Source organism: Ranitomeya imitator, chromosome 6, assembly GCF_032444005.1.
Source record: "Ranitomeya imitator isolate aRanImi1 chromosome 6, aRanImi1.pri, whole genome shotgun sequence".
Taxonomy (NCBI): domain Eukaryota; kingdom Metazoa; phylum Chordata; class Amphibia; order Anura; family Dendrobatidae; genus Ranitomeya; species Ranitomeya imitator.
In genome coordinates this window covers 242,883,696-242,908,533 of record NC_091287.1, presented here as the reverse complement: position 1 = coordinate 242,908,533, position 24,838 = coordinate 242,883,696, and the positions used below count along the sequence as shown (strand labels likewise).

General features: G+C 44.3%; 1 protein-coding gene across 1 annotated transcript in view; it reads right to left on the bottom strand.

The window, feature by feature from the left end:
• The window catches only part of LOC138642404 (NFX1-type zinc finger-containing protein 1-like), a 418,979-nt gene that overhangs the window by 34,738 nt on the left and 359,403 nt on the right, over nt 1-24,838 (bottom strand). Inside the window, exons 26-28 of the mRNA XM_069730530.1 lie at nt 23,433-23,572; nt 10,680-10,834; nt 10,150-10,295 (exon numbers count right to left, since the gene is read on the bottom strand). Coding sequence (XP_069586631.1) covers nt 10,150-10,295; nt 10,680-10,834; nt 23,433-23,572 — 441 coding nt within the window. The remainder of the gene's footprint in view (nt 1-10,149; nt 10,296-10,679; nt 10,835-23,432; nt 23,573-24,838) is intronic.

The following is a 24,838-nucleotide window of genomic DNA, read 5'->3' as shown; positions in this document are numbered from 1 at the left end:
TGACAGGTGTTATGAAGGCAATCCAGAGACACAGTGTGCTTAGAGATCAGAGCGCACACAGTGATCTGACAAATACCCAAAAACACAAGAACGAGCTCTGAGACGTGGAAACTCTGTAGACTGCACACCTGATCCTATCCTAAACACAACTAAAAGCGGCTGTGGATTGCGCCTAACAACTACCTAGGCAACTCGGCACAGCCTAAGAAACTAGCTAGCCTGAAGATAGAAAAATAGGCCTGACTTGCCCCAGAGAAATTCCCCAAAGGAAAAGGCAGCCCCCCACATATAATGACTGTGAGTAAGATGAAAAGACAAAACGTAGGGATGAAATAGATTCAGCAAAGTGGGGCCCGATATTCTAGGACAGAGCGAGGACAGTAAAGCGAACTTTGCAGTCTACAAAAAACCCTAAAGCAAAAACCACGCAAAGGGGGCAAAAAAGACCCACCGTGCCGAACTAACGGCACGGCGGTACACCCTTTGCGTCTCAGAGCTTCCAGCAAAACAAAAGACAAGCTGGACAGAAAAAAAGCAACAAAATAGCAAAAGGCACTTAGCTATACAGAGCAGCAGGTCACAGGAACAATCAGGAGAAGCTCAGTTCCAACACTGAAACATTGACAAGGAGCAAGGATAGCAGCATCAGGCGGAGTTAAGTAACGAAGCAGTTAACGAGCTCACCAGAACACCTGAGGGAGGAAGCTCAGAAGCTGCAGTACCACTTGTGACCACAGGAGTGAATTCAGCCACAGAATTCACAACAGTGAGAGGCTTAAGACTGGAATCTAAAGAGTAATGTTTCTCCTTGTGGAGAGGGACATGCCAGGTCTGGCATGTCAGAGTGAGGAGACTTATATGCCATGCATGCTCCACTGTGAAATTAAATATGCAAATTGCAACTTCAGAGAGAAAGAGGACCAGAACTCTAGTGTCATCTATTGTAAGTAGCAATCCTAAAAGTTAATATTGACCCTTTATGAGCCTTGCCAGATTACTTAGGGTAAAAGCCAACTCAGAATCTCAATTTGCAGACATGGTGTTTTGGGTATTGCCCCTTGTCAGTGCAAGTATGAAATCTGATTTGGCTAGGAGAGGCTTAAGACTGGGATTTAACGCGTAACGATTCTCCTTGTGAAGAGTGAGGAGACTTATATGACATGCATGCTCCTCTAATATGCAAATTGCCCCTTCAAAGGGGAAGAGGACCAGAACTCTAATGCCACCGATTGGAAGTAGCAATCCTAAAAGTCATGATCGACCCTTTAACGAGCCTTGCAATATGGCTTTGGATAAAAGCCAAACCAGAATCTCAATTTTAACCCAACATTTTAAATACAGCCTAGATCTGTGGCACTTACATAATAATTATTAAACCAAAAATTAGAAAAAGGAAGCAAAAAATGCCATAGAATTGTAAAGTTTATTGATACAAAATAATTAAAAAGTAGTAAAAAGTAATATAGGGACATAAATGCAAAGAAAGCCACTTTTTACAGAAATACACCAATTGTAGTAACGCTATTGAGGATTCACCTAAGGTACTAAATCCATTGAATGAAATGCAATGAAAAGCCTACAAATTGGGTCCTGCCCACAGGAAAAAAACAAGAAAAAGAAATTTACAATCTGCACTTGGAGTAAATCAATAGCATAAACTGCGTCACCCTTCATTCAACCAGTGACAGGTTTCACTGATATATCATGAAAAGAAGCACACTCAGAAGTACACTCAAAGAAATCACAGTTCAATGAAGTCTCATATTTCCATATGTGTGTCAATGGGGTAAGTAAACGTTAAATGTCATAATCAAATGGGCCAGTAAAAAAAGACATATTTAGAGTGTATGCCTCACAAATAATCAAGCAGGTAGCTTTAAAGTAACATGTGCAAGTTGCAATAATGATTACAAGAAGCCAAAGAAGTGGACGCTAGAATGATGCAGACATGGTGAATAAGCCTGGTGTATTACCTGGAAGCGGCTGACAGACAAGACGCCCGTTTCGCGTATAGCTTTGTCCAGGGTGAGAGTGTGTGTAAAAGGTGCTAGCACGACAGTGTTATATACTGACTATTTAACCCTTTCATGCCTGAGCCTCTTTTTGCCTTCGTGACCAGGCCAATTTTTACAATTCTGACCACTGTCATTTTATGAGGTCATAACTCTGGAACGTTTCAAACGATCCCAGTGATTTTGAGGCTGTTTTCTCATGACATATTGTATTTCATGTTAGAGGTAAAAAAAAATTTAGATATAACTTGCGTTTATTTGTGGAAAAATGGAAATTCAGTGAAAATCTTGAAAATTTTGCAATTTTAAAACTTTTAATTTTTATGCCCTTAAAGGGACTCTGTCACCTGAATTTGGAGGGAACAATCTTCAGCCATAGAAGCGGGGTTTTCGGGTGTTTGATTCACCCTTTCCTTACCCGCTGGCTGCATGCTGGCTGCAATATTGGATTGAAGTTCATTCTCTGTCCTCCATAGTACATGCCTGCACAAGGCAAGATTGCCTTGCGCAGGCATGTACTACGGAGGACAGAGAATGAACTTCAATCCAATATTGCAGCCAGCATGCAGCCAGCGGGTAAGGAAAGGGTGAATCAAAAACCCCAAAACCCCGCCTCCATGGCTGAAGATTGTTCCCTCCAAATTCAGGTGACAGTGTCCCTTTAAATCAGAGAGTCATATTATTATTATTATTATTATTATACATTTTTATAGCGCCATTTATTCCATGGCGCTTTACATGTGAATACGGGGCAAATATAGACAAATACATTAAACATGAGCAGATAACAAGGCACACGAGTACATAAGGAGGGAGGACCCTGCCCGCGAGGGCTCACAGTCTGCAGGGGGTGGGTGAGGATACACTAGGAGAGGGAAGAGCTGGCTGTACGGCTGTTCAGTAGGTTGAGGATCACTGCAGGCTGTAGGCTTGTCGGAAGAGATGAGTCTTCAGGTTCTTTTTGAAGGTTTCTATGGTAGGCGCAAGTCTGATGTGTTGGGGTAGAGAGTTCCAGAGTATGGGGGAAGCACGGGAGAAGTCTTGGATGCGGTTATGGGAAGAAGAGATGAGAGGGGAGTAGAGAAGGAGGTCTTGGGAGGATCGGAGGTCGCGTGTAGGTAGGTACCGGGAGACCATGTCACAGATGTATGGAGGAGACAGGTTGTGGATGGCTTTGTATGTCAGTGTGAGGGTTTTGAACTGGAGTCTCTGGGCGATAGGAAGCCAGTGAAGGGCTTGACACAGGGGAGAGGCTGGGGAATAGCGGGGGGACAGGTGGATTAGTCGGGCAGCAGAGTGTAGGATGGATTGGAGTGGTGCCAGAGTGCTAGAGGGGAGTCCAGAGAGTAGGAGGTTGCAGTAGTCGAGGCGGGAGACAAAATAGTTAATAAATAACATTTTCCACATGTCTACTTTACATAAACACAATTTTGGAACCAACATTTTTTTTGTTAGGACGTTATAAGGGTTAAAATTGACCAACGATTTTTCATTTTGTCAAGAAATTTTACAAAACCATTATTTTTAGGGACCACCTCACATTTGAAGTCACTTTGAGGGGTCTATATGAAAGAAAATACCCCAAAATGACACCATTCTAAAAACTAAACCCCTCAAGTTGCTCAAAACCACATTTAAGAAGTATATTGATGAAGTGACCGAGGGCAAGGTCGCCCATGTATATCCATGATCTGGCCCAGCAAAACTTCCACACTCAGATTCTATTTTAACAACCGTATCTTTACTGTTATACATTTTCCTTAACACAGCGGAACACAATAATATACAGTACAAAATATGCCTATTCACAGAGATAACGTGTAATAACAAACTGTCCCTCACTTTCCCTATCCACACGTTACCAGTTCCTTTGTTCCAAGAGGTTATCTTCCCACGTCGCAGGCCTGTCTGTCACTGTAGGGGGACGCTCCAGCCGAAGAGAAAAACAACAGGGATTGAACAAAACTCCGTCTCTCAGGTCCAGACTGTAGTCCTTGGGGTTCAACAGATAAGGGTGGAATGTTCGGCCTCTCAACAGAGGACCCGCTTACAGTTCATGGGCTCCAGGGTCTGTGAAGATGTCACCGTTGGGTGCTCCGCAGTGTGGGAGCTGGGAACAATCTGGATGTCGGCTTCCAAGAGATAGCGGTCATCCAGGCAATCTTCTATATCGCATCTACAGGAGGACGCCAGCAGACACAGACCTCTCTCTGCACACACCAGTTTCCCGGGCTTTCTCTTTTCCTCCCCTTCCTGTTCACATGACATCACAGGGGGAAGCTCTGCCAATACAGTTTGTTTCTCTGTAATCACATTCGGCATAGGTATAACTTCTGGCCACACGGGGGCAGTGTCTGTCACAGATTCTATGTCAATGATAATAGAACAGTCACAGCCGGCCAGCTCACTACACGCCCCCCCGCTTAAAGGTTGGCAGTCCCTGTCAACGACTGTCCCCAGGGCGGCGATGGCTGTGGAGGTTGTAGGACCCGGCTGCGGAAAAGGCCACACATATTGGTCTCTGTAGGACTGTCCCGGGGGCACTCCGGCGGTAGTCCTCGTTGTTCCCCTTTTGCACAGACTTGTTCAAGGAGTACCTGAAGGGCATTTGCATATTGGGGGATGTCTTCCCATTCAAGCTGTGTCCGTCTAAAGAACAGGTATCGCAGTGTTCCCTGGTACGTAGTAGGTCCATAGGTCTTTTCCAGCACCCGCACCAAGTCCTCCAACGTACGCTGCCCCCTGACCGTCTCCAGTCTGACTGTCGTCCATGCCTCCCCCTCTAGCGTCAGTACCGCCATTTCTGCCAAGGTTTTAGGGTCAATATTATACATTTCTCCCAGTATCCGCACTTGTTCCGCCCATTCTGGTACGGGGTAGTTTCGCCCGCCAAACTTCCTGACCTGGTTTACAATGGACACCGGCGGCGGTTTCTGACTGTACACTGGGTGGGAATCTTGCTGGGCACAGATCCTGCCGACTACGCCAGATGAAGTGACCGAGGGCAAGGTCGCCCATGTATATCCATGATCTGGCCCAGCAAAACTTCCACACTCAGATTCTATTTTAACAACCGTATCTTTACTGTTATACATTTTCCTTAACACAGCGGAACACAATAATATACAGTACAAAATATGCCTATTCACAGAGATAACGTGTAATAACAAACTGTCCCTCACTTTCCCTATCCACACGTTACCAGTTCCTTTGTTCCAAGAGGTTATCTTCCCACATCGCAGGCCTGTCTGTCACTGCAGGGGGACGCTCCAGCCGAAGTGAAAAACAACAGGGATTGAACAAAACTCCGTCTCTCAGGTCCAGACTGTAGTCCTTGGGGTTCAACAGATAAGGGTGGAATGTTCGGCCTCTCAACAGAGGACCCGCTTACAGTTCATGGGCTCCAGGGTCTGTGAAGATGTCACCGTTGGGTGCTCCGCAGTGTGGGAGCTGGGAACAATCTGGATGTCGGCTTCCAAGAGATAGCGGTCATCCAGGCAATCTTCTATATCGCATCTACAGGAGGACGCCAGCAGACACAGACCTCTCTCTGCACACACCAGTTTCCCGGGCTTTCTCTTTTCCTCCCCTTCCTGTTCACATGACATCACAGGGGGAAGCTCTGCCAATACAGTTTGTTTCTCTGTAATCACATTCGGCATAGGTATAACTTCTGGCCACACGGGGGCAGTGTCTGTCACAGATTCTATGTCAATGATAATAGAACAGTCACAGCCGGCCAGCTCACTACATTAACCCTTCAGGTGCTTCACAGGAATGAATGGAATGTGGAAGGAAAATATAAAAATGTACTTTTCTTTAAAAAAATTTTTTCTTTAGACCTAATTTTGTTTACTTTCGCAAGGGTATCAGGAGAAAATGGACCATACATTTTATCTTGCAATTACTCCTGAGCATGCCAATACCCCATATGTGGGATAAATCTACTGTTTGGGCGCACAGCAGAGCTCGGAAGGGAAGGAGCGCCATTTGACTTTTTGAATGTAAAATATGCTTGTATAATTACCGGTTGCCATGTCGCGTTTGGAGATCCCCAGATGTGCCTAAACAGTGGAAATCACCAACAATTGACATCATTTTGGAAACTAGACCCCTTAGGTAACTTATCTAGATGAGTATTGAGCACTTTGATCTCACAAGTGCTTCACAGAAGTTTATAACGTAGAGCCGTGGAAATAAAAAAAATAACATTTTTCAAAAATAAATCTCTTTAGCTCCATATTTTGCATTTTCCTAAAGGTAACAGGAGAAACTGCACCACACAGTTTGTTGTGCAATTTCTCCTGAGCACGCCGATACCCCATATGTGGGGGAGTACTACTGGTTGGGCGCACGACGGGGCCCCGAATGCAAAATTGGCTGGAATTGGTAGCGGACACCATGTTGTGTTTGGAGAGCCCCTAACGTGCCTAAACAGTGGAAACCTCCAACAAGTGACCCTATTTTGGAAACTAGACCCCTCAAGGAATTTATCTAGATCTCTGGTGAGAACCTTGAACCTCCAGGGGCTTCATAAGAGTTTTATAATATTGAGCCGTGAAAAAAAAAAAAAAAACATTTTTGCCACAAAATGCTATTTTAGCCCCTACTTTTTTATTTTCACAAGGGTAGCAAGAAAAAATGGACCCCAAAGTTTGTTGTGCAATTTCTCTTGAGTATGCCAATACCCAGTATGTGCTGGAAAGCTACTGTCTGGGAGCACGGCATGGCATTAAAGGGAAGGAGTGCCATATTACAGTGCAGGTTTTGTGGCATTGGTTTGAGGGAGCCATGTCACATTGGCAGAGCCCCTGAGGTGCCAGAACAGCAGAACCCTCTCCCCCCCCCCCGTAAGTGACCCCATTTTACAAACTACACCTCTCAATGAGTTCATCTAGGGGTGCAGTGATCATATTGACACCTAAAGTGTGTCACAGAATTTGATACCATTGGGCAGTGAAGAAAAAATAATTACATTTTTACCGCAAAAAAATTGTTTTAGCCCTAGATTTTACATTTTTGCACTGGGAAATGGGTAAATATGCTGCTAAAATGTGTTACACAATTTCTTCTGAACTTGGCAATACCCCCATATGTGGCGGTACAGTACTGCTTAGCCACACAGCAAGACTCTAAAGGGACGGAGCACTATTTGACTCTTGGAGAACAAATTATTATAGAATAGTTTCCAGACTCTATATAAAGACCCCCTAAATGCCATAAAAGCAGAATCCACACTCAAGTGACCCCAGTTTGGAAATTATACCCCTTTAGGAATTTATCTAAAAGTGTAGTGATGATTTTGACTCCATGGGTGTTTTCCAGAAACAGGCAGCAGTGGATGTTGCTGAGTGAAAAATGCAAACTGCCGTTGGAGTGACCAGTACACAGTAGTGACCAGTACATTGCAATCAACAATACATTATGCCCAGCCCATGCTTCTGGATACATGCGCCCATAAATTAGGCGGGCTCTCATCACTACAGAAATGCCAAACATGTGGATGATATATGTGGTTTAAGTACACTGTGGGCTCAGAAGGGAGGGGGGCATTTGAATTTGGGAGAGCAGAATTTATTTTAGGGGGGTGAGTAGCCATAACTCTTTTCCGGAGCCTTTGTACAAGCAGTAATGTGGAAGCCCCTTATATTTCCTTTAACAGATGACTCAGCTCTACGCTGAGCACTTACTTTGGTGTTTCTATCTAAATCTCTGAGTGATGGGACAGATGAAACCTCTGATTCATTCACTATGATGAGGCAGCAGAGTTACTCTGGACTCCGTCTGGCCTCTGTTCAGCGGTGTCCTTCAGCGGTGCACAAAACTGTCTTACTGCGCTTTTTTGTATGACTAAAAAGACGGACACCGCCAGATCACAGGTCTTATGGCGTCCACATTGCCTCCATCTGCCTCATTATGGGGAATCTTCCACCGGGTGTTCTGTCTGACTCACATATTTCCGAAATTTACGCGGAAACCCTGGTGTAAGCGCTCAGTGCAGTGCGCAGGATAAATGTGATACTTACTGCGATCTTTGGGAGGCAGAATGAAAAAATCAACAGCATGTGAAGAATTGGTTTTATTTATTTTTTACTACATTCATCATGCAGAGTAAGTGATTAGGTGACATTATTCTTCGGGTCAGTGCGATTACAGCGATACCAGATTTATATAGAGTTTTTATGTTTGGCAGCTGTCAAGACACTAAAAAATGTTTTTTATTGGAAAACCAAGTTTTTGCATCACCATATTTTGAGAGCTATACATTTTTCATATTTCAGTCGACAGAGTCATGCGATGGATTGTTTTTTTGCGGGACAAGCTGTTTTTATTGGTACTATTTTTGGGCACCTGACATTTTTTGATCGCTTTCTATTCTGATTTTTGGGAGACAGAATGATCAAACACCAGGAATTCAGGAATTGTTTTTTTTTTTTTTTTTTTTAATGACGCTCTCTGTGTTGTAAAATTAATAAGGCAGCTTTATTCTTTGGGTCAGCACGATTACAGCGATACCACATTTATATATTTTTGTACGTTTTCCTGCTTTTTTCACAATAAAAACTATTTTATAGAAAAAAATAATTGTTTTTGCATCTCTTTATTCTGAAAGCTGTAATTCTTTTTATTTGTGACCGTTTTATAGGTTGGCTTTTTTTGCTTATATATATATATATATATATATATATATATATATATATATATATATATATATATATATATATATATATATATATATATATATATTGGTTTTATATATTTTTTTTTTTTTTTGTGATATTTTTTTTAAAATAGTTTTAAAACATTTTTTTTTAACTTTTTTACTTAGTCCCTGTATGGGACATCAATTTTTATTTGTCTGATCACAGGTCTCTTACAATACAATACACATGTATTGCATTGCAAGAGACCTGTTAGTGTTACAATGTGAAAACACTTGTTAGACTCAGCTGCAGGCTGAAATAAAAACAAATCTTCACATGCTGTTGATTTTTTCATTATGCCTCCCAAAGATCGCAGTAAGATGCACATTTATCCGGCACACTGCACTGAGCGCTTCTGCCGGTAAACTGGCGTGACGTCACAGCAGACTGGCGTCATGTAACGCTAGACCACCTCCCCTCTAGATGCGTCAGAGCAGAGGGCGGAACAAGCATCAGCCGAGACGCGTCTCCAGGGCAACATCAGGCCGGAAGCAGTCAAGAGTGCACACTGCCGTAAGTGATCCTAGTGGATTACCAGCCATATGCGCACTAAAAGTGCGCAGTATTGGAGAACAATGAAGAGCTAAAGTGTCGTATTAACTAGGATAGATGGGGAGCTGTACTGTGCACAAGATAGGTATGCTGAGGTAAACACTAACACAATTATATGGAAATAAAGAGAAATAAAGCTTACTAATGTTAGGTTAATAGAGCATCTAGATAAGATAGACAATAAATATGATTAAGTGAAAATGTGCTAATAAAGTGAATATTGTGCATCAAAAGACATTTAAGAATGAAAATGAATAATAAATGAATTAATTGTATTAAAGTGTTTAAATGCACTGTTTATATTATAAAGGAAGTGTGTGAATAAAAGTAAATGTATATGTGTACAAGATACTAGAAAACCTTATAAAGAAAACACTGGACTATAAAAATAATCCTAAAGTGCTTAAAATAAATTGTGCAATATCTCAACCTATACATACAATGCAACTCTTAAAAGGGAACAAATTTGCAGACAAATTGAGGTAGATTAAAAGGTCGATATTGACTCTTAGAATTGCTACTTCCAAGAGATGGCACTAGAGTTCTGGTCCTCTTCCTGGCTGAAGAGGCAATTTGCATATTTAATTTCCCAGAGGAGCATGCAAAAAAGCAATGGCAATATAAATGAAATATCTATCCTCAAAAAAAACTTAAAAATGAAAAAGTAAGACACTATATGAAACCCGACTATCTTTACCACTAGCCATGACTATCTTTACCACTCAGAGTCTTTCCCTGTGCTGTTTTGGTTTTCTGTGATTCTTAGGGGTCAAATCATCAAAATTTATATTTTTTACTATGTATTACAAATGCTTTAAATATGATGTTAGCTATACTTTCTACACAATATAAAGTACAAACAAACAAATATAAGAACATACCTGTTGATGGTCTCCAATGAGTATAAGGTGTTGACAACTGGAATTAAGGGTAGTAATGATGTGAGCCTCTAAAACTTCAGCTGCTTCTTCAACTATCACAATTTTGGGTTGAACATTTTGGAGCAACCTTCTGAACTTGGCAGCACCTAAATTTAAGTGAAATACAAGGAAAATGTTACAGCACATTAGTGACAATGTAGACAATAAAAACATACATGACGGCCTATAAAAATGTAAATGGTCATCATCATCACAAATCTGAACTATGAAACCTAAAGCTAGGACTATTTCACACAGATAGAATGTTCATGGATCATGCACAGAATCATATGTAATTATATCTACATCAAAACCTCTTTGAGATGATCACCATATAACTGCACTAAATTGTCGTCTTCTAGAGATGTGTTTTTTTTTTTTTTTTAAAGACATCCAGTAGCCACAATCTATGGTGGAGCTATAACACTATCGTTCTGGCCAGGACACACACACACATGCATACACACTTGAATATATATCCTATATCTAACCTGTGGTAGTCATGCCAATAATGTCAGCCTCTTGTAATATAAGCAGGTCTTCTTGATTCCTGAGTTCTGTCATCCTGTTGACCACTATTTGGTAGAGGTTTTCCACTGTAAATATTTCATTGCGGATGTCACACAGATAATTAGATCGCCAACATCTGCAACAATTTTATAAGTTAGCAATGTAGAAAAAAATGTTTCACTAAAAATACTAGAAATTAGTTTTACAATTTCAATTCTTGATCCACAGTAAACTAGCTGAGCTTAAATTGATTGCAAGGATTAAGTTTTTTATCCTTGCTTTATGTATGTAAATCAGAGTCATTTTCCCATAGTTGTTCCAACACTGCTTCTCTGCCGTTGCAGCTAGTCTTTGCTGATTGGTTGCTGTAGTGAAATTAGCACAAGTCACTGTGGCCAATCATTGAGATCATCTGTGGGCAGGAGTCCTCTAAGCCAAGGGATGTGTACAGGCCTTAAAGCAGGGGTGGGGAATCTTTTTTCTGCCAAGGGTCATTTGGATATTTATACCATCCTTCGGGGGCCGTACCAACTCCGCTCACAAAATACATCTTGACTCTGGCACTGGTGTCAGGACATAATCTTTCATTGCATGCCCTTCAGTGTTCAGCAGTGAACACTGCATGTGTGTTAACAGAGCAAGAGGAAATTAATGAGCTAGTTGTAATCAAAATACACCACCCTACCCAAGAATGCGGTCCCTGAGAATCTGCTCGGGGGCCTGATAAAAGGTCATCGAGTGCAGTAAATGGCCCTGGTGCCTGAGGTTCCCCACCCCTGTCTTAAAGGATTGTCCACTACTGTGATTGATTGGATGATGGGGATGGTCATGAATATCAGACAGATGTGGGTTCGACATCCAGGATCCCCACCGATCAGTTGGACCTACTCTGGCAGCAGCCAGACAAACAGTGTACGGAGCAGAACAGCACAGATCTGTACAGTGCGCTGTTCCATAAACTGCCAGATGAGGCCGGAGTCACACTAAATGTATGAAAAATCAGTCTGAGTCTCCCTGCCGAGAGTCACACAAGTGTAATGCGAATGTCATGTGATTACAATCCTATCTTTCACATCTAGCATCTGATTTACATCCGAATGCAGTGCAAATGCTATCTGATTGCAATGCAATTTTAGAATGAGCGTTTACATAGAGCAATTCTCTGTCATTTACACATCGTTTTAACCCCTTCATGCCGCGGCCCTTTTTCATTTTTGTGTTTTCGTTTTTCGCTCCCCTCCTTCCCAGAGCCGTAACTTTTTTATTTTTCCGTCAATATGGCCATGTGAGGGCTTGTTTTTTGCATGCCGAGCTGACGTTTTTAATGATACCACACTTGTGCAGATATGTTCTTTTGATCGCCCGTTATTGCATTTGAATGCAATGTCGCGGCGACCAAAAAAACGTAATTCTGGCGTTTCAAATTTTTTTCTCGCTACGCTGTTTAGCGATCAGTTTAATGCTTTTTTTTTACTGATAGATCGGGTGATTCTGAACGCGGCGATACCAAATATGTGTAGGTTTGATTTTTGTTTTTTTATTATATTTTGGATGGGGCGAAACGGGGGTTATTTAAACTTTCATATTTTTTTATTTTTTTTCATATTTTTAAAAACATTTTTTTTTACTCTTGCCATGCCTCAATAGCCTCCATGGGAGGCTAGAAGCTGGCACCACTCGATTGGCTCAGCTACATAGCAGCGAACATCAGATCGCTGCTATGTAGCTGAATTGCAGGTGTGCTATGAGCGCCGACCACAGGGGGGCGCTCACAGCAGGCCGGCATCAGTAACCATAGAGGTCTCAAGGACCTCTATGGTTACCATCCTGACGCATCGCCGACCCCCGATCATGTGACGGGGGTCGGCGATGCGCTCATTTCTGGCCGCGCGGCCGTTAAATGCCGCTGTCAGCGTTTGACAGCGGCATTTAACAGGTTAATAGTGGCGGGTGAATCGCGATTTCACCCGCCGCTATTGTGCGCACATGTCAGCTGTACAAAACAGCTGACATGTCGCGACTTTGATGTGGGCTCAACGCCGGAGCCCACATCAAAGGGGGAGACACGATATGCGCAGTAATAGTACTGCTCATGTCATGAAGGGGTATTCGTCAAAACACACACACACATATAAACTTTGAGGCAGTGACCAGTGTTATATGTGAGGGTCACAATGTGTCCCCCAGGATGTGCGGAGAAGCATATGGAGGCCAGAGGAGTGCATTGCAGTCACAGACATAGCTGTAATTACAAGGCAGGATAGAAGTAAGTGTCAGTCTTGGGCCAGCTATTTGTCCAAGGCAGAGTTAAGAAAACCCGCCATGGGTTTTTATTTTTCAAATGGACTACAGGATGGTGGTGGGGCAGTCCATTTCCTTCCCTGGCCCCAAGTTTTCCATGTGGCCTATGACCACAGGTTTGTTTGTAAAAAACCCTGCAGCAGAGGGTTGGGTGTGTCAGTTTTGGTCTTGCAAGCAGACAGAGCAGACAGCTTTGCAGAGCTCAACCTGTGTGAGGCAACACAGAGCCAAATGGAGCCAAGAGTCCTGGCACCCTCAGCGTACACGGTAGTGAAGTCGCCCATGGTACCAGTCGTGGACTGTATATTTTGTGAATACGCTGTTTATTAAAAGAGACTTTACTTTGGACGTTTCCTGGGTTACTGCCTCATCACCGCACAGCATGGATACTGCTGCACTACATATGGTTGGAGAATGCGGGCAGTGTGAACTGAGGCATACCCCAAAGTGGGCTGCATGTCACTATTAAGTCGGCAATGCTACAGCTCAAACCTGCTGACAAGATGGAGGAGCTTTTGAAGCAGTTGGTCCTCGCTCAGCAGCGGCAACATAAGCAGCACCAGCAGCAGCTGCAGTGTCAGCGGTAGCAGCAACAGCAGCAGTAAAGGCAGCAGAAGCAGCAGCAGCAAAGGCAACAGGAGATAGTTAATCAGCAACAGTAGCCGACAAATAAACTGTTGATGCAGCAGATCGCGGCTATATAAGAGGCGGCCCCACCAGCGACCGCATTCCGGTCAGAGGCCCGGTACAAAGTCCAGTCAGCGCTGAGGAAGATGGGCCCTGAGGATGACATGGATGCCTTCCTCACCATCTTCGAGCGCACAGCAGAGCGGGAGAGCTTGCCAGTAACCCAGTGCGCTTAAGTGGTGGCTTGTTGTGAATTCTGTGGCAGAGTTCACTCCTGTGGTCACGGGTGGTACTTCGCTGATTCTCTCTGGAAGCTTCCGTTTGTGGAGGAAAGTGGTACTGCAGCTTCTGAGTTTCCTCCTTCAGGTGATCTGGTGAGGTCGTTAGGTGCTTCTCTACTTAACTCCACCTAATGCTTTGATCCATGCTTCCTGTCAATGTTCCAGTGTTGGACTTGTTTTTCCCTGGATCATTCCTGTGGCCTGCTGCTCTGCATAGCTAAGTTCTCCTTTGCTATTTGTTTGCAATTTTTTTCTGTCCAGCTTGTCTATTTGTTTTGCTGGAAGCTCTGGGATGCAAAGGGTGTACCTCCGTGCCGTTAGTTCGGTACGGAGGGTCTTTTTGCCCCCTTTGCGTGGTTTTCTTTAGGGTTTTGTGTGGACCGCAAAGTTATCTTTCCTATCTTCGCTCTGTTAAGAAAGTCGGGCCTCACTTTGCTGAATCTATTTCATCTCTACGTTTGTTTTTTCATCTTAACTCACAGTCATTATATGTGGGGGGCTGCCTTTTCCTTTGGGGTATTTCTCTGAGGCAAGGTAGGCTTATTTTTCTATCTTCAGGCTAGTTAGTTTCTCAGGCTGTGTCGAGTTGCATAGGTAGCGTTAGGCGCAATCCACGGCTGCCTCTAGTGTGGTTTGTTAGGATCAGGGATTGCGGTCTACAGAGTTCCCACGTCTCAGAGCTCGTTCTATTATTTTGGGTTATTGTCAGATCACTGTATGTGCTCTGATCGCTATGTCCATTGTGATACTGAATTGCCTATCATAACAGTGGCTCCTTTCATGACAGGAGATGCACAGAAGGCTTACCTGGACCTCAGTCGGGACGATGCCCTAGACTATGGGAGGCTGAAAGGTGAGATCCTTGCCCAACTGGGGGTTAATACATATGTGCGGGCTCAACGGGTATTCCAGTAGTCTTTTGTGGAGTCTCGCCCCGCCAGGTCTCAGGCATATGACTTGCTGCAGCTGGTTAATAAATAGCTCCAGCCTGAGACCTTAAATCCATTCCAGATGGTAGAGACGGTGGTGGTCAACTGACTGGTGAGGGCTCTGCTAACAGCCATACAGCATTGGGTGGGACAAGGGGACCCGGGCACTCTGGACCAGGTGGGAGGACTGATTGAGCGGTATACAGCCACTCAGGACTTTATACTGTACACTGCTCCACTTCGGCTGTCACGTAAGGCCCCACCAGATCAGGAGCCTGGAAAAAGTTCATGACCCTGCACTGGGGCCAATCCGGACCGAGACCATACTGAGGGGGTATTCCAAAAGGAGAGTGACAACACAACAGACCCGTGTCCCCTAAATCGGCCCCGAGGTCCACTCGTGTCACAGCTATTAAGTGTTGGCAATGCCAAGGGACATGTGGCTGCCAACTGCCCCCTAACAACTGAACAAATGGACTGCGGGTATATTCACCGAGTGTATATGTACTCCCAGCCTGTCTGCACCGCAACTACAGGCACCGCTGGCAGCGAGCCCCAACTGTGCCAGGTGCTCACAACGGGTACCAGACGGAGGCTCTCTTGGACTTGGGAAGCTTAGTGATTGTGGTTCATGGGTCCTTTGTTGCCGGGGACAACCCCAATGGACATAAAGTGGTGGTAGTGTGTAACTATGGGGAACTCCGGGAGTACCCGACCACGGAGGTTACGTTTTCCACACCATAGGGTGTGGGGAAATAAGACATGTGGTGGGAGTGGTAAAGACTCTTCCATATGGGACTGTGTTGGGAAGAGACTTACACCTATTCTGGTCGCTGTGGGAGACCAGGGTTAACCCTCCCAAGGTAAATGCTATTCTGGGCGCGGAACCCGAAGATCTCGAGTCAGGGATACCTGCTGTAGGGGTCGTCAACACAGGGACAGAGTGTAACCTTGATAGGCTTCCCCTAGAGGTATTGGCAGGAGAGGTCGAAAAGGCCCCACCATTCCCTGAGCTGGTGGTATCCCCTGGTAAGTTTGGGACAGCTCAGCTCCAGAATTCCACCCCGGCCTGGGCATGAGAAAGAGTGGTTGAAATTCAAAAGCTGAAAAGTGGGGCGTGTTTATTATTCGGCCCCTTTACTTTCAGTTCAGCAAATTCACTCCAGAAGTTCATTGTGGATCTCTCAATGATCCAATGTTGTCCTAAATGCCTAATGATGATAAATATAATCCACCTGTGTGTAATCAAGTCTCCGTAGAAATGCACCTGCTCTGTGATAGTCTCAGGGTTCTGTTTGAAGCACAGAGAGCATCATGAAGACCAAGGAACACAACAGGCAGGTCCGTAATACTGTTGTGGAGAAGTTTAAAGCTGGATTTGGATACAAAATGATTTCCAAAACTTTAAACATCCCAAGGAGCACTGTGCAAGCGATCATTTTGAAATGGAAGGAGTATCATCCCACTGCAAATCTACCAAGATTCGGCTGTCCCTCTAAACTTTCATCTCAAACAAGGAGAAGACTGATCAGAGATGCAGCCAAGAGGTCCATGATCACTCTGGATGAACTGCAGAGACCTACAGCTGAGGTGGGACAGTCTCTCCATAGGACAACAATCAGTCGTACACTACACAAATCTGGCCTTTATGGAAGAATGGCAAGAAGAAAGCCATTTCTCAAAGATATCCATAAAAAGTGTTGTTTAAAGTTTGCAACAAGCCACCTGGGAGACACACCAAACATGTGGAAGAATGTGCTCTGGTCAGATGAAATCAAAATCAAACTTTTTGGCAACAATGCCAAACGATATGTTTGGCGTAAAGGCAACATAGCTCATCACCCTGAACACACCATCCCTACTGTCAAACATGGTGGGGCAGCATCATGGTTTGGGCCTGCTTTTCTTCAGCAGGGACAGGGAAGATGGTTAAAATTGATGGGAAGATGGATGGAGCACAGTACAGGACCATTCTTGATAAAAACCTGTTGGAGTCTGCAAAAGACCTGAGACTGGGACAGAGATTTGTCTTCCAACAAGACAATGATCCCAAACATAAAGCAAAATCTACAATGGAATGGTTCACAAATAAATGTATCCAGGTGTTAGAATGGCCAAGTCAAAGTCCAGACCTCAATCCAATCAAGAATCTGTGGAAAGAGCTGAAAACTGCTGTTCACAAACGATCTCCATCAAACCTCACTGAGCTTGAGCTATTTGCCAAGGAAGAATGGGCAAGAATTTCAGTCTCTGGATGTACAAAACTGATAGAGACATACCCCAAGTGACTGGCAGCTGTATTCGCAGCAAAAGGTGTGGCAACAAAGTATTAAGTTAAAGGGGCCGAATAATATTGCACACCCCACTTTTTAGTTTTTGAATTTCCACAAAAATTTAACATAACCAATAAATTTCATTCAACTTCACAATTGTGTTCCACTTGTTGATTCTTCACCAAATATTTACATTTGGTATCTTTATGTTTGAAGCATGATATGTGGGAAATGGTTGAAAAGTTCCAGAGAGCCGAATACTTTTGCAAGGCACTGTGTGTATATATAATATATATATATATATATATATATATATATATATATATATTGTAGTGCAGCGGGGTTGGTGCAGCTTACTGTACATGCATTTAATTAATTGACGACCATTTTTAGGAAAAAAAATCGGGTGATGTTTATAGCCTGGGAAGGGGTAATACACATGGAGCTTCCGAGGCTATTAACATCAGCTCACAAATGTATACTTCGTTTATACTGGCTTTTATAATGGGGGACCATAACAAAATGACATAGGGTACCCCTATAATTAATAACCAGCAAAGGCTAGGCAGACAGCTGCAGGCTGATATTAATAGCCTAGGAAGAAGACATGGATACTGCCCCCCCCCTAGGCTAAAAACATCAGCTCCCAGCCACCCCAGAAAAGGCACATCTCTAAGATGTGCCAATTCGGGCACTTAGCTTTGCTCTTCCCACTTGCCCTGTAGCGGTTTCAAGTGGGGTGATAGTTGGGGGGGTTGATGGGAAAATTTTCCACGGCGCTCACGCTGACGTCAGAAAGGTGAAGTGAGTTAATTGGCTGTGAACTAGCAGGACCTATCTGATGGCACCACAAGCAGGAGATCTTTCTGACACTCGCGGTGCCCTCAGAAAGGGAATAGGAGTTAACAGGGAGACACTGAGCACACGCCGTTCAGTTTCTCTGCTGGATGACAGGCTGCATGGTCACATCATGCAACCGTGCAGCCTGCCATCTAGATGTAGCAGAGCTAGAGCCCTCGTGGGACAAATGGATTGGCAGCATCTCTGCGGAAAGGTGAGGAATATTGTTGTTTTTTATTTTAACTCTTTTGCAGATGACAAGGGCGTCAGTAGAATGGGACGAGGTTGTAAGTATGGTTTAATTAAGATTTATTAAAGTAGTCTGTGTTATTCTTCCAATTAAAGGACTTTATTCTGTGTGTGTGTTTTCATACAATGTGACTATGGGGTTAGTAATGGGAGCGTCTTATTGACGCCTCTCCATTACTAACCTCGGGGCTTGATGTCAACTGACAATACAAAGGTGATATCAACCCCCTCAACTATCACCCCACTTGCTAACGCCACAAGGCAAGTAAGAGAAGCGAGGCTAAGTGCCAAAATTGGCGCATCTTAGAGATGTGCCTTTTCTGGTGCGGCTGAGATCTGACGGTTTTAGCTTGGGGGGCAGTATCCATGGCCCCTTCTTATGCTATTAATATCAGCCTTCAGCTGTCTGCATAGCCTTTGCTGGTTATTAATCATAGGGAGACCCTACATCATTTTTTTAGGGTCCCTAATTTTAGTAGCCAGTACTGGCTAAGTATACAATGGTGAGTAGTGATGAGCGAGTGTACTCATTGCTTGGGTTTTCCCTGAGCACGCTTTGGTGACCTCAGAGTATTTATGACTGCTCGGAGATTTAGTTTTCATCATGGCAGCTGCATGATTTACAGCTACTAGCCAGGCTGAGTACATGTGGGGGTTGGCTGGTTGGTAGGGAATTCCCACATGTAATCAAGCAGGCTAGTAGCTGTAAATCATTCAGCTGCCACGATGAAAACTAAATCTCCGAGCAGTCATATATACTCGGAGGTCACCCGAGTGTGCTCGGGAAAACCCGAGCAACGAGTACACTCGCTCATCACTAATGGTGAGCTGATATTAATAGCCTGGGATGCTCCATGGGTATTGCATCATTCCCAGGCAATAAACATCATCCCCCAGCCGTCGCCTTTCTCTCTGCTGGTTACAAAAATTACGCGGGAGCCCATGCCATTTTTTTCTGAAAAATTATCTTTTATTAATTAAATATATGTACAGTAAGATGCACACACTGTACTAATTGTAATTGTCACTGCCATCTGTATGTCTATTCTATTTGTATTTACTGTGTGCAGGGCTGCCACTAGGAATCTTGCGGCCCCACACTGGCTAAATATTCATGGCCCCCTTGAGACTCCGCCCAGGCTTCAACTCCAGCCCCGCCTCCCCCCTCGAACTGTCCTCAGTCCCACTGCTCTCTCTTGGAAAAACTCCACTTCTCACCAATCACACATTGACAGTTTCCCTCTCCAGATCACACATATAGCCGGTAGCTTTTAGTTTGGCCAAAAGATTTTTCTAATCTGCCACAACAAGGTAGACTATTTTGGCAGGGCCCTACTCTACACTAACCTATTAAAAATTTGTTAAAATATGCAATACAATTTAGGTATATTTTTATACACCATGACCAGACACCATATTACCACCACATAGTGATCTATAATACCACATACAAGGAACAAATACTGCCACACCATGTCCAGATCACATATTACCACGACAGTGACTGAATAATAGCACATACAGTACAAGGAACAAATACCACAGCACCATGTCAAGATCACATATTACCACCACATGGTGACCAATAATACCACATACAGGGAACAAATACTGCCACACCATGACCAGACCACATATTACCACCACATGGTGATGAATAATACCACATACTGTACAGTGATCAAATACCGCCACACCATAACCAGACCACATATTACCACCACAGTGACCGAATAATAGCACATACAAGGGACAAATACCACCACATGATGGCCGGACAACATATTACCACCACATAGTTACTGAATACTACAATACTGATCATCAACAAAAAACACAATACTATCACCAAAAGTGCCATTATACACAGGAGATCTGTACTTAGTATGCAGTTTCTGTGTACAGATAAGACAGTAATCACTTTTGACATTGTACCCAGGACCTCTGTATATAGTGCCAGTGTACAGGTAATACAGTGATCACCAGTGCCATTATACACAGGAGATCTGTATATAGTGCCAGTGTACAGGTAATACAGTGATCACTGGTGAGATTGTACATCGGAACTCTGCATAATGTATAGGTAACACACTGACTCACCAGTGCCGTCTCTAGGTGAAGTCCTTCAGCTTCGCTTTTCATCTTCATCCAGCACAGACCGCCATCACGTCTTCCAGCCAGGACCAGTCTCAGCAGGAAATAACACAGTTATCTAGAACTCCTCTTGTAGAACACATTACTTAATTTTTTCCCAACTTCTACACTACACTAGATGAAGAAAAAAGTGACATAGTTTCGCTCTGCACCGTAACAGCACCGCCCCCCATTTAAAACAGTATCCTCAAAAAATAAAATAAATACATCACTGCAGTAATAATATCCCTTAATTAGCCCCTATGGTAATAATATCCCCCATCCTCGACCCGTGTATCTCATTCCTGGCTCCAGCTATATATTCTCCCATTCTGCCCTCATGAATATCCATTCTGCCCCCATATGATCTCCCCATCCTGCCCCATCTGTCCCACTGATCCTGCCCCATCTGTCCCCATGATCCTGCACCATCTGTCCCATGATGCTGACCCATCTGTCCCATGATCTTGACCCATCTGTCCCATGATCCTGACCCATCTGTCCCATGATCCTGACCCATCTGTCCAATGATCCTACTGCCCCATCTGTCTCGATCGTATCCATCCTGCACCATCATCCTGCCCCATCTGTCTCCATCCTGCCCCATCTGTCTCTATCCTGCCCCCTCTGTCTCCATCCTGCCCCGTGTCTCCCATCCTGCCCCGTGTCTCCCATTCTGCCCCGTGTCTCACATCCTGCCCCCGTGTCTCACATCCTGCCCCCCTGTGTCTCATATCCTGTCCCCTTTGTCTTACATCCTGCTCCGTGTCTCACATTCTGGCCCCGTGTCTCACATTCTGCCCCCTGTGTCTCACATTCTACCCCTGTGTCTCACATTCTGCCCCCTGTGTCTCCATACTGCCCTGTGTCTCACATTCTGCCCCCTGTGTATCACATCCTTCCCCCTGTGTCTCACACCTGCCCCCTGTGTCTCGCATCCTGCCCCGTGTCTCACATCCTGCCCCGTGTCTCACATTCTACCCCCTGTGTCTAAATCCTACCCCCTGTGTCTCACATTCTGGCTCCTGTGTCTCACATCCTGGCTCCTGTGTCTCACATCCCCCTGTGTCTCACATCCTTCCCCCTGTGTATTACATCCTGCCCCCTGTGTATAACATCCTGCCCTGTGTATCACATTCTGCCCCCTGTGTCTCAAATTCTGCCCCCTGTGTTGTTTCAATTCCTGCCCCGTGTTGTTTCCACTCCTGCCCTCTGTGTTGTTTCCACTCCTGCCCCCTGTGTTGTTTCCACTCCTGCCCTCTGTGTTTTCATTCCTGCCCCATGTTTCCATTCCTGCCCCCTGTATCTCCATCAAGCCTCCGTGTCGTCCATCCTGCCCCTGTGTCTCATATGCTGCCTCTGGCTTGCCGCATTCGGTAAAAAAAAACCCCCCAAAAAAACACCTTTCTCCTTACCTGGCCGCGCTGACGTCCATCCCAGACATTTCAGTGTGGACTCGCCCATGAATGACAATGATATCATACTCTGGGGACGTGCGCACTGACGTCACCTGCCAGCCTCCGATTGGCTGGCGGCTTTAACTACTGCCCGCATGGGCCCGCAAGGCAATAGAGTAACTGAACCTGCGACTCGGAAGCAGGTTCAGTTACTGTACCGTCAGAAGCCTGCTGCTGGGGCCCAGGCCCAATGGGCAGATGAGATGGGGCCCGATGAGGGCCCACTCTGCCCACCAGGCCCTATACGCCAGTCAGGGCAGTAATGCCCTGATGGCGGCCCTGACTGTTTGTAATCCATCTCTTCTATCCTGTCGGGCCCTGCTGTGGTTTTACACTATGCGGCTGGTGAATTGCTGACTTTTCATCTATCTATGTAGTATACAGTATATACATATATATATATATGTGTGTGTCACGGGGTCCTTCTCCGGTACCACACAATCAACAGAGCAAAAGAATCGTGAGCAACTCCAAGACCTTTATTTAGGCAAAAATACGAAAGGTCCATATATGATCCACCACACAAAGGATAAAATAGTCCAGAACATGAATGCAGTTCAGTAACAGGATACAAGTCCAACAATCCAGCAGAGGATAGCATAGTCCATATACTCTTCTTTCTCTCTCATATGCTGTGAACACATCATCATTCCACACAGGACTGACTGTGTGTCACCTCCCTGATGTTTACAAGTCCCTCTCCTCATTCACAGGTTAGGGGGGTGGATTGCAGGGGCTCATTGTTTCAACAAGCTAGTTCAATATGTCATTACCATATTAGCAAACAACATTATTCACTGACCCTGTGGAGAGATAACAGTACAGGACTGTGGGAGGAATATCAGATGGCAAATAACAGCAATTCATCAATTGGCAAATAACTCATCCTACAAGAGAACACCATGATAATCAGTAAAATAGAAATATACACAAAAATTATACCCACATAACATATCACACCATCACAGTGTGTGTCTCTGACATCTACATATCTATGTTTTTTCTCTCTCTCTCTCTCTCTCTCTATATACATATCTACGCTCTATTCTATTCTAACCTGTCACTCTGTGATTTTATTGTATACGGCACTTGAATTGCCATTTTTTCAAAGGACCCAGGTTGCGTAAAACTCAGACAGCTCTCGCATGGTACGAGTGCTAAGCAATTTTTTTCTCGCACCCATAGGCTTGCATTGGCGAGTCTCAGCCGAGTCTCGGCGACAGCCGCAGCATGTTGCGATTTTACACGCACACCGAATACGATGAGAAAATAAACGCTGATGTGAGGTGCCCCATAAGATTAACAGTGGGCCGAGTGCTATGCAATGTTTTCTCGCATAGCACTCGGCTGTATTCTACGGTAGCGTGACCCCGGCCATAAGCTAACATCTGATTTGTGAGGGTTCCAGATGTTTGACTCCTACTGATTGTACATTGGTGACTTATTGAGGATGGGTCATCAAAATCATAGTAGTGCACAACCCCTTTAATGTGCTGGAGGAGCGATTCTTAAATACACCAGTATTAGAGGTATGTGATAATAATTGTGTCTGAAATAGAGAAATTATATTGTGAAACCCACTACAGCACTACAGAACATGTTTTGTTATATAAGCAACATAAACAAGCAGACAAATATATGGACCTGTAAACCTCCCAGCGCTTTTTGAGGGAGAGCTGAAACAGATCCGTTATCAGCTTGCATTCTTTTTCGTCCATGTGACTTGTCTCCTGGAGCTCATGCTTCATCTGTTTTTTTAATTTCTTTTTCAATTTTGAAGGTACCTGCAACAAACAATATATTTGCTGTGTTATAAATATGTAATAGGATTACCAATTTGAACCTGTCATCAAAATACATGTCCTCTTAAAAATTAGGTTGAAAGGGTATTGCAGCATGGACTGGCTGTTGTGTGTACTGAAATACGCACATACAAAACAAGGTAAACAGGTTTGTTTTAATGAAAGCCTTTTTCAAAGGATGATATGAAAATAATAAATGCTACAGCTTTAAACTTAAAGAGGTTATCCACCCTGGCCAATTAGCTGTTATCAAATCAAATCAATAGGAGGTTGATGTGTAGTACTCTGTGGCAGACATTATCAGAAGATGACCAGCTCAGCAAGTGAGGACTTCCAGCTTGTCGCCGCCTCCGCCAACACCGATAACAGCTGATCAGTGGGGGTTCCAGTTCTTAATTAGCTACTAACACAGATAGAAAATTGAGAAGTTTGAAAGAGCTGAAGCTTCAAGTCCTAACAGGAAGATTTTTGTCACCATCAACATGTCTATAAGAATTCCCTCAAATAGCTGGAGTAACATATGCCTAATTTATTGCAAGGCATGCAACAGGAATTACCACAGACCGGTGCTGATCACTTACTCCTGCCACACTAAACCACGCGAGGTTTGCTGCTGTACCCAAAGGCACATGATAATGAGGGCAATCTGAGTAGTAGAAGGGCTGATTTAGGGTACCGTCACACTATAACATTTAGATCGCTACGACGGTACGATTCGTGACGTTCCAGCGATATCGTAACGATATCGCTGTGTCTGACACGCAGCAGAGATCAGGGATCCTGCTGAGAATCGTACGTCGTAGCAGATCGTATGGAACTTTCTTTCATCGCTGGATCTCCCGCTGTCATCGCTAGATCGGTGTGTGTGACACCGATCTAGCGATCTAGCGATGCGATCCAGCGATGCGTTCGCTTGTAACCAGGGTAAACATCGGGTAACTAAGCGCAGGACCGCGCTTAGTTACCCGATGTTTACCCTGGTTACAAGGGTTAAACTAAAAAAAAACAAACAGCACATACTTACATCTGGTGTCCGTCACGTCCCTTGCCGTCTCTGCTTCCCGCACTCAGTGACTGCCGGCCGTAAAGTGAAAGCAGAGCACAGCGGCTGTGCTTTCACTTTCACTTTACAGCCGGCAGTCATAGTGCGGGAAGCAGACGGCAAGGGACGTGACGGACACCAGATGTAAGTATGTGCTGTTTGTTTTTTTTGTTTAACCCTTGTAACCAGGGTAAACATCGGGTAAC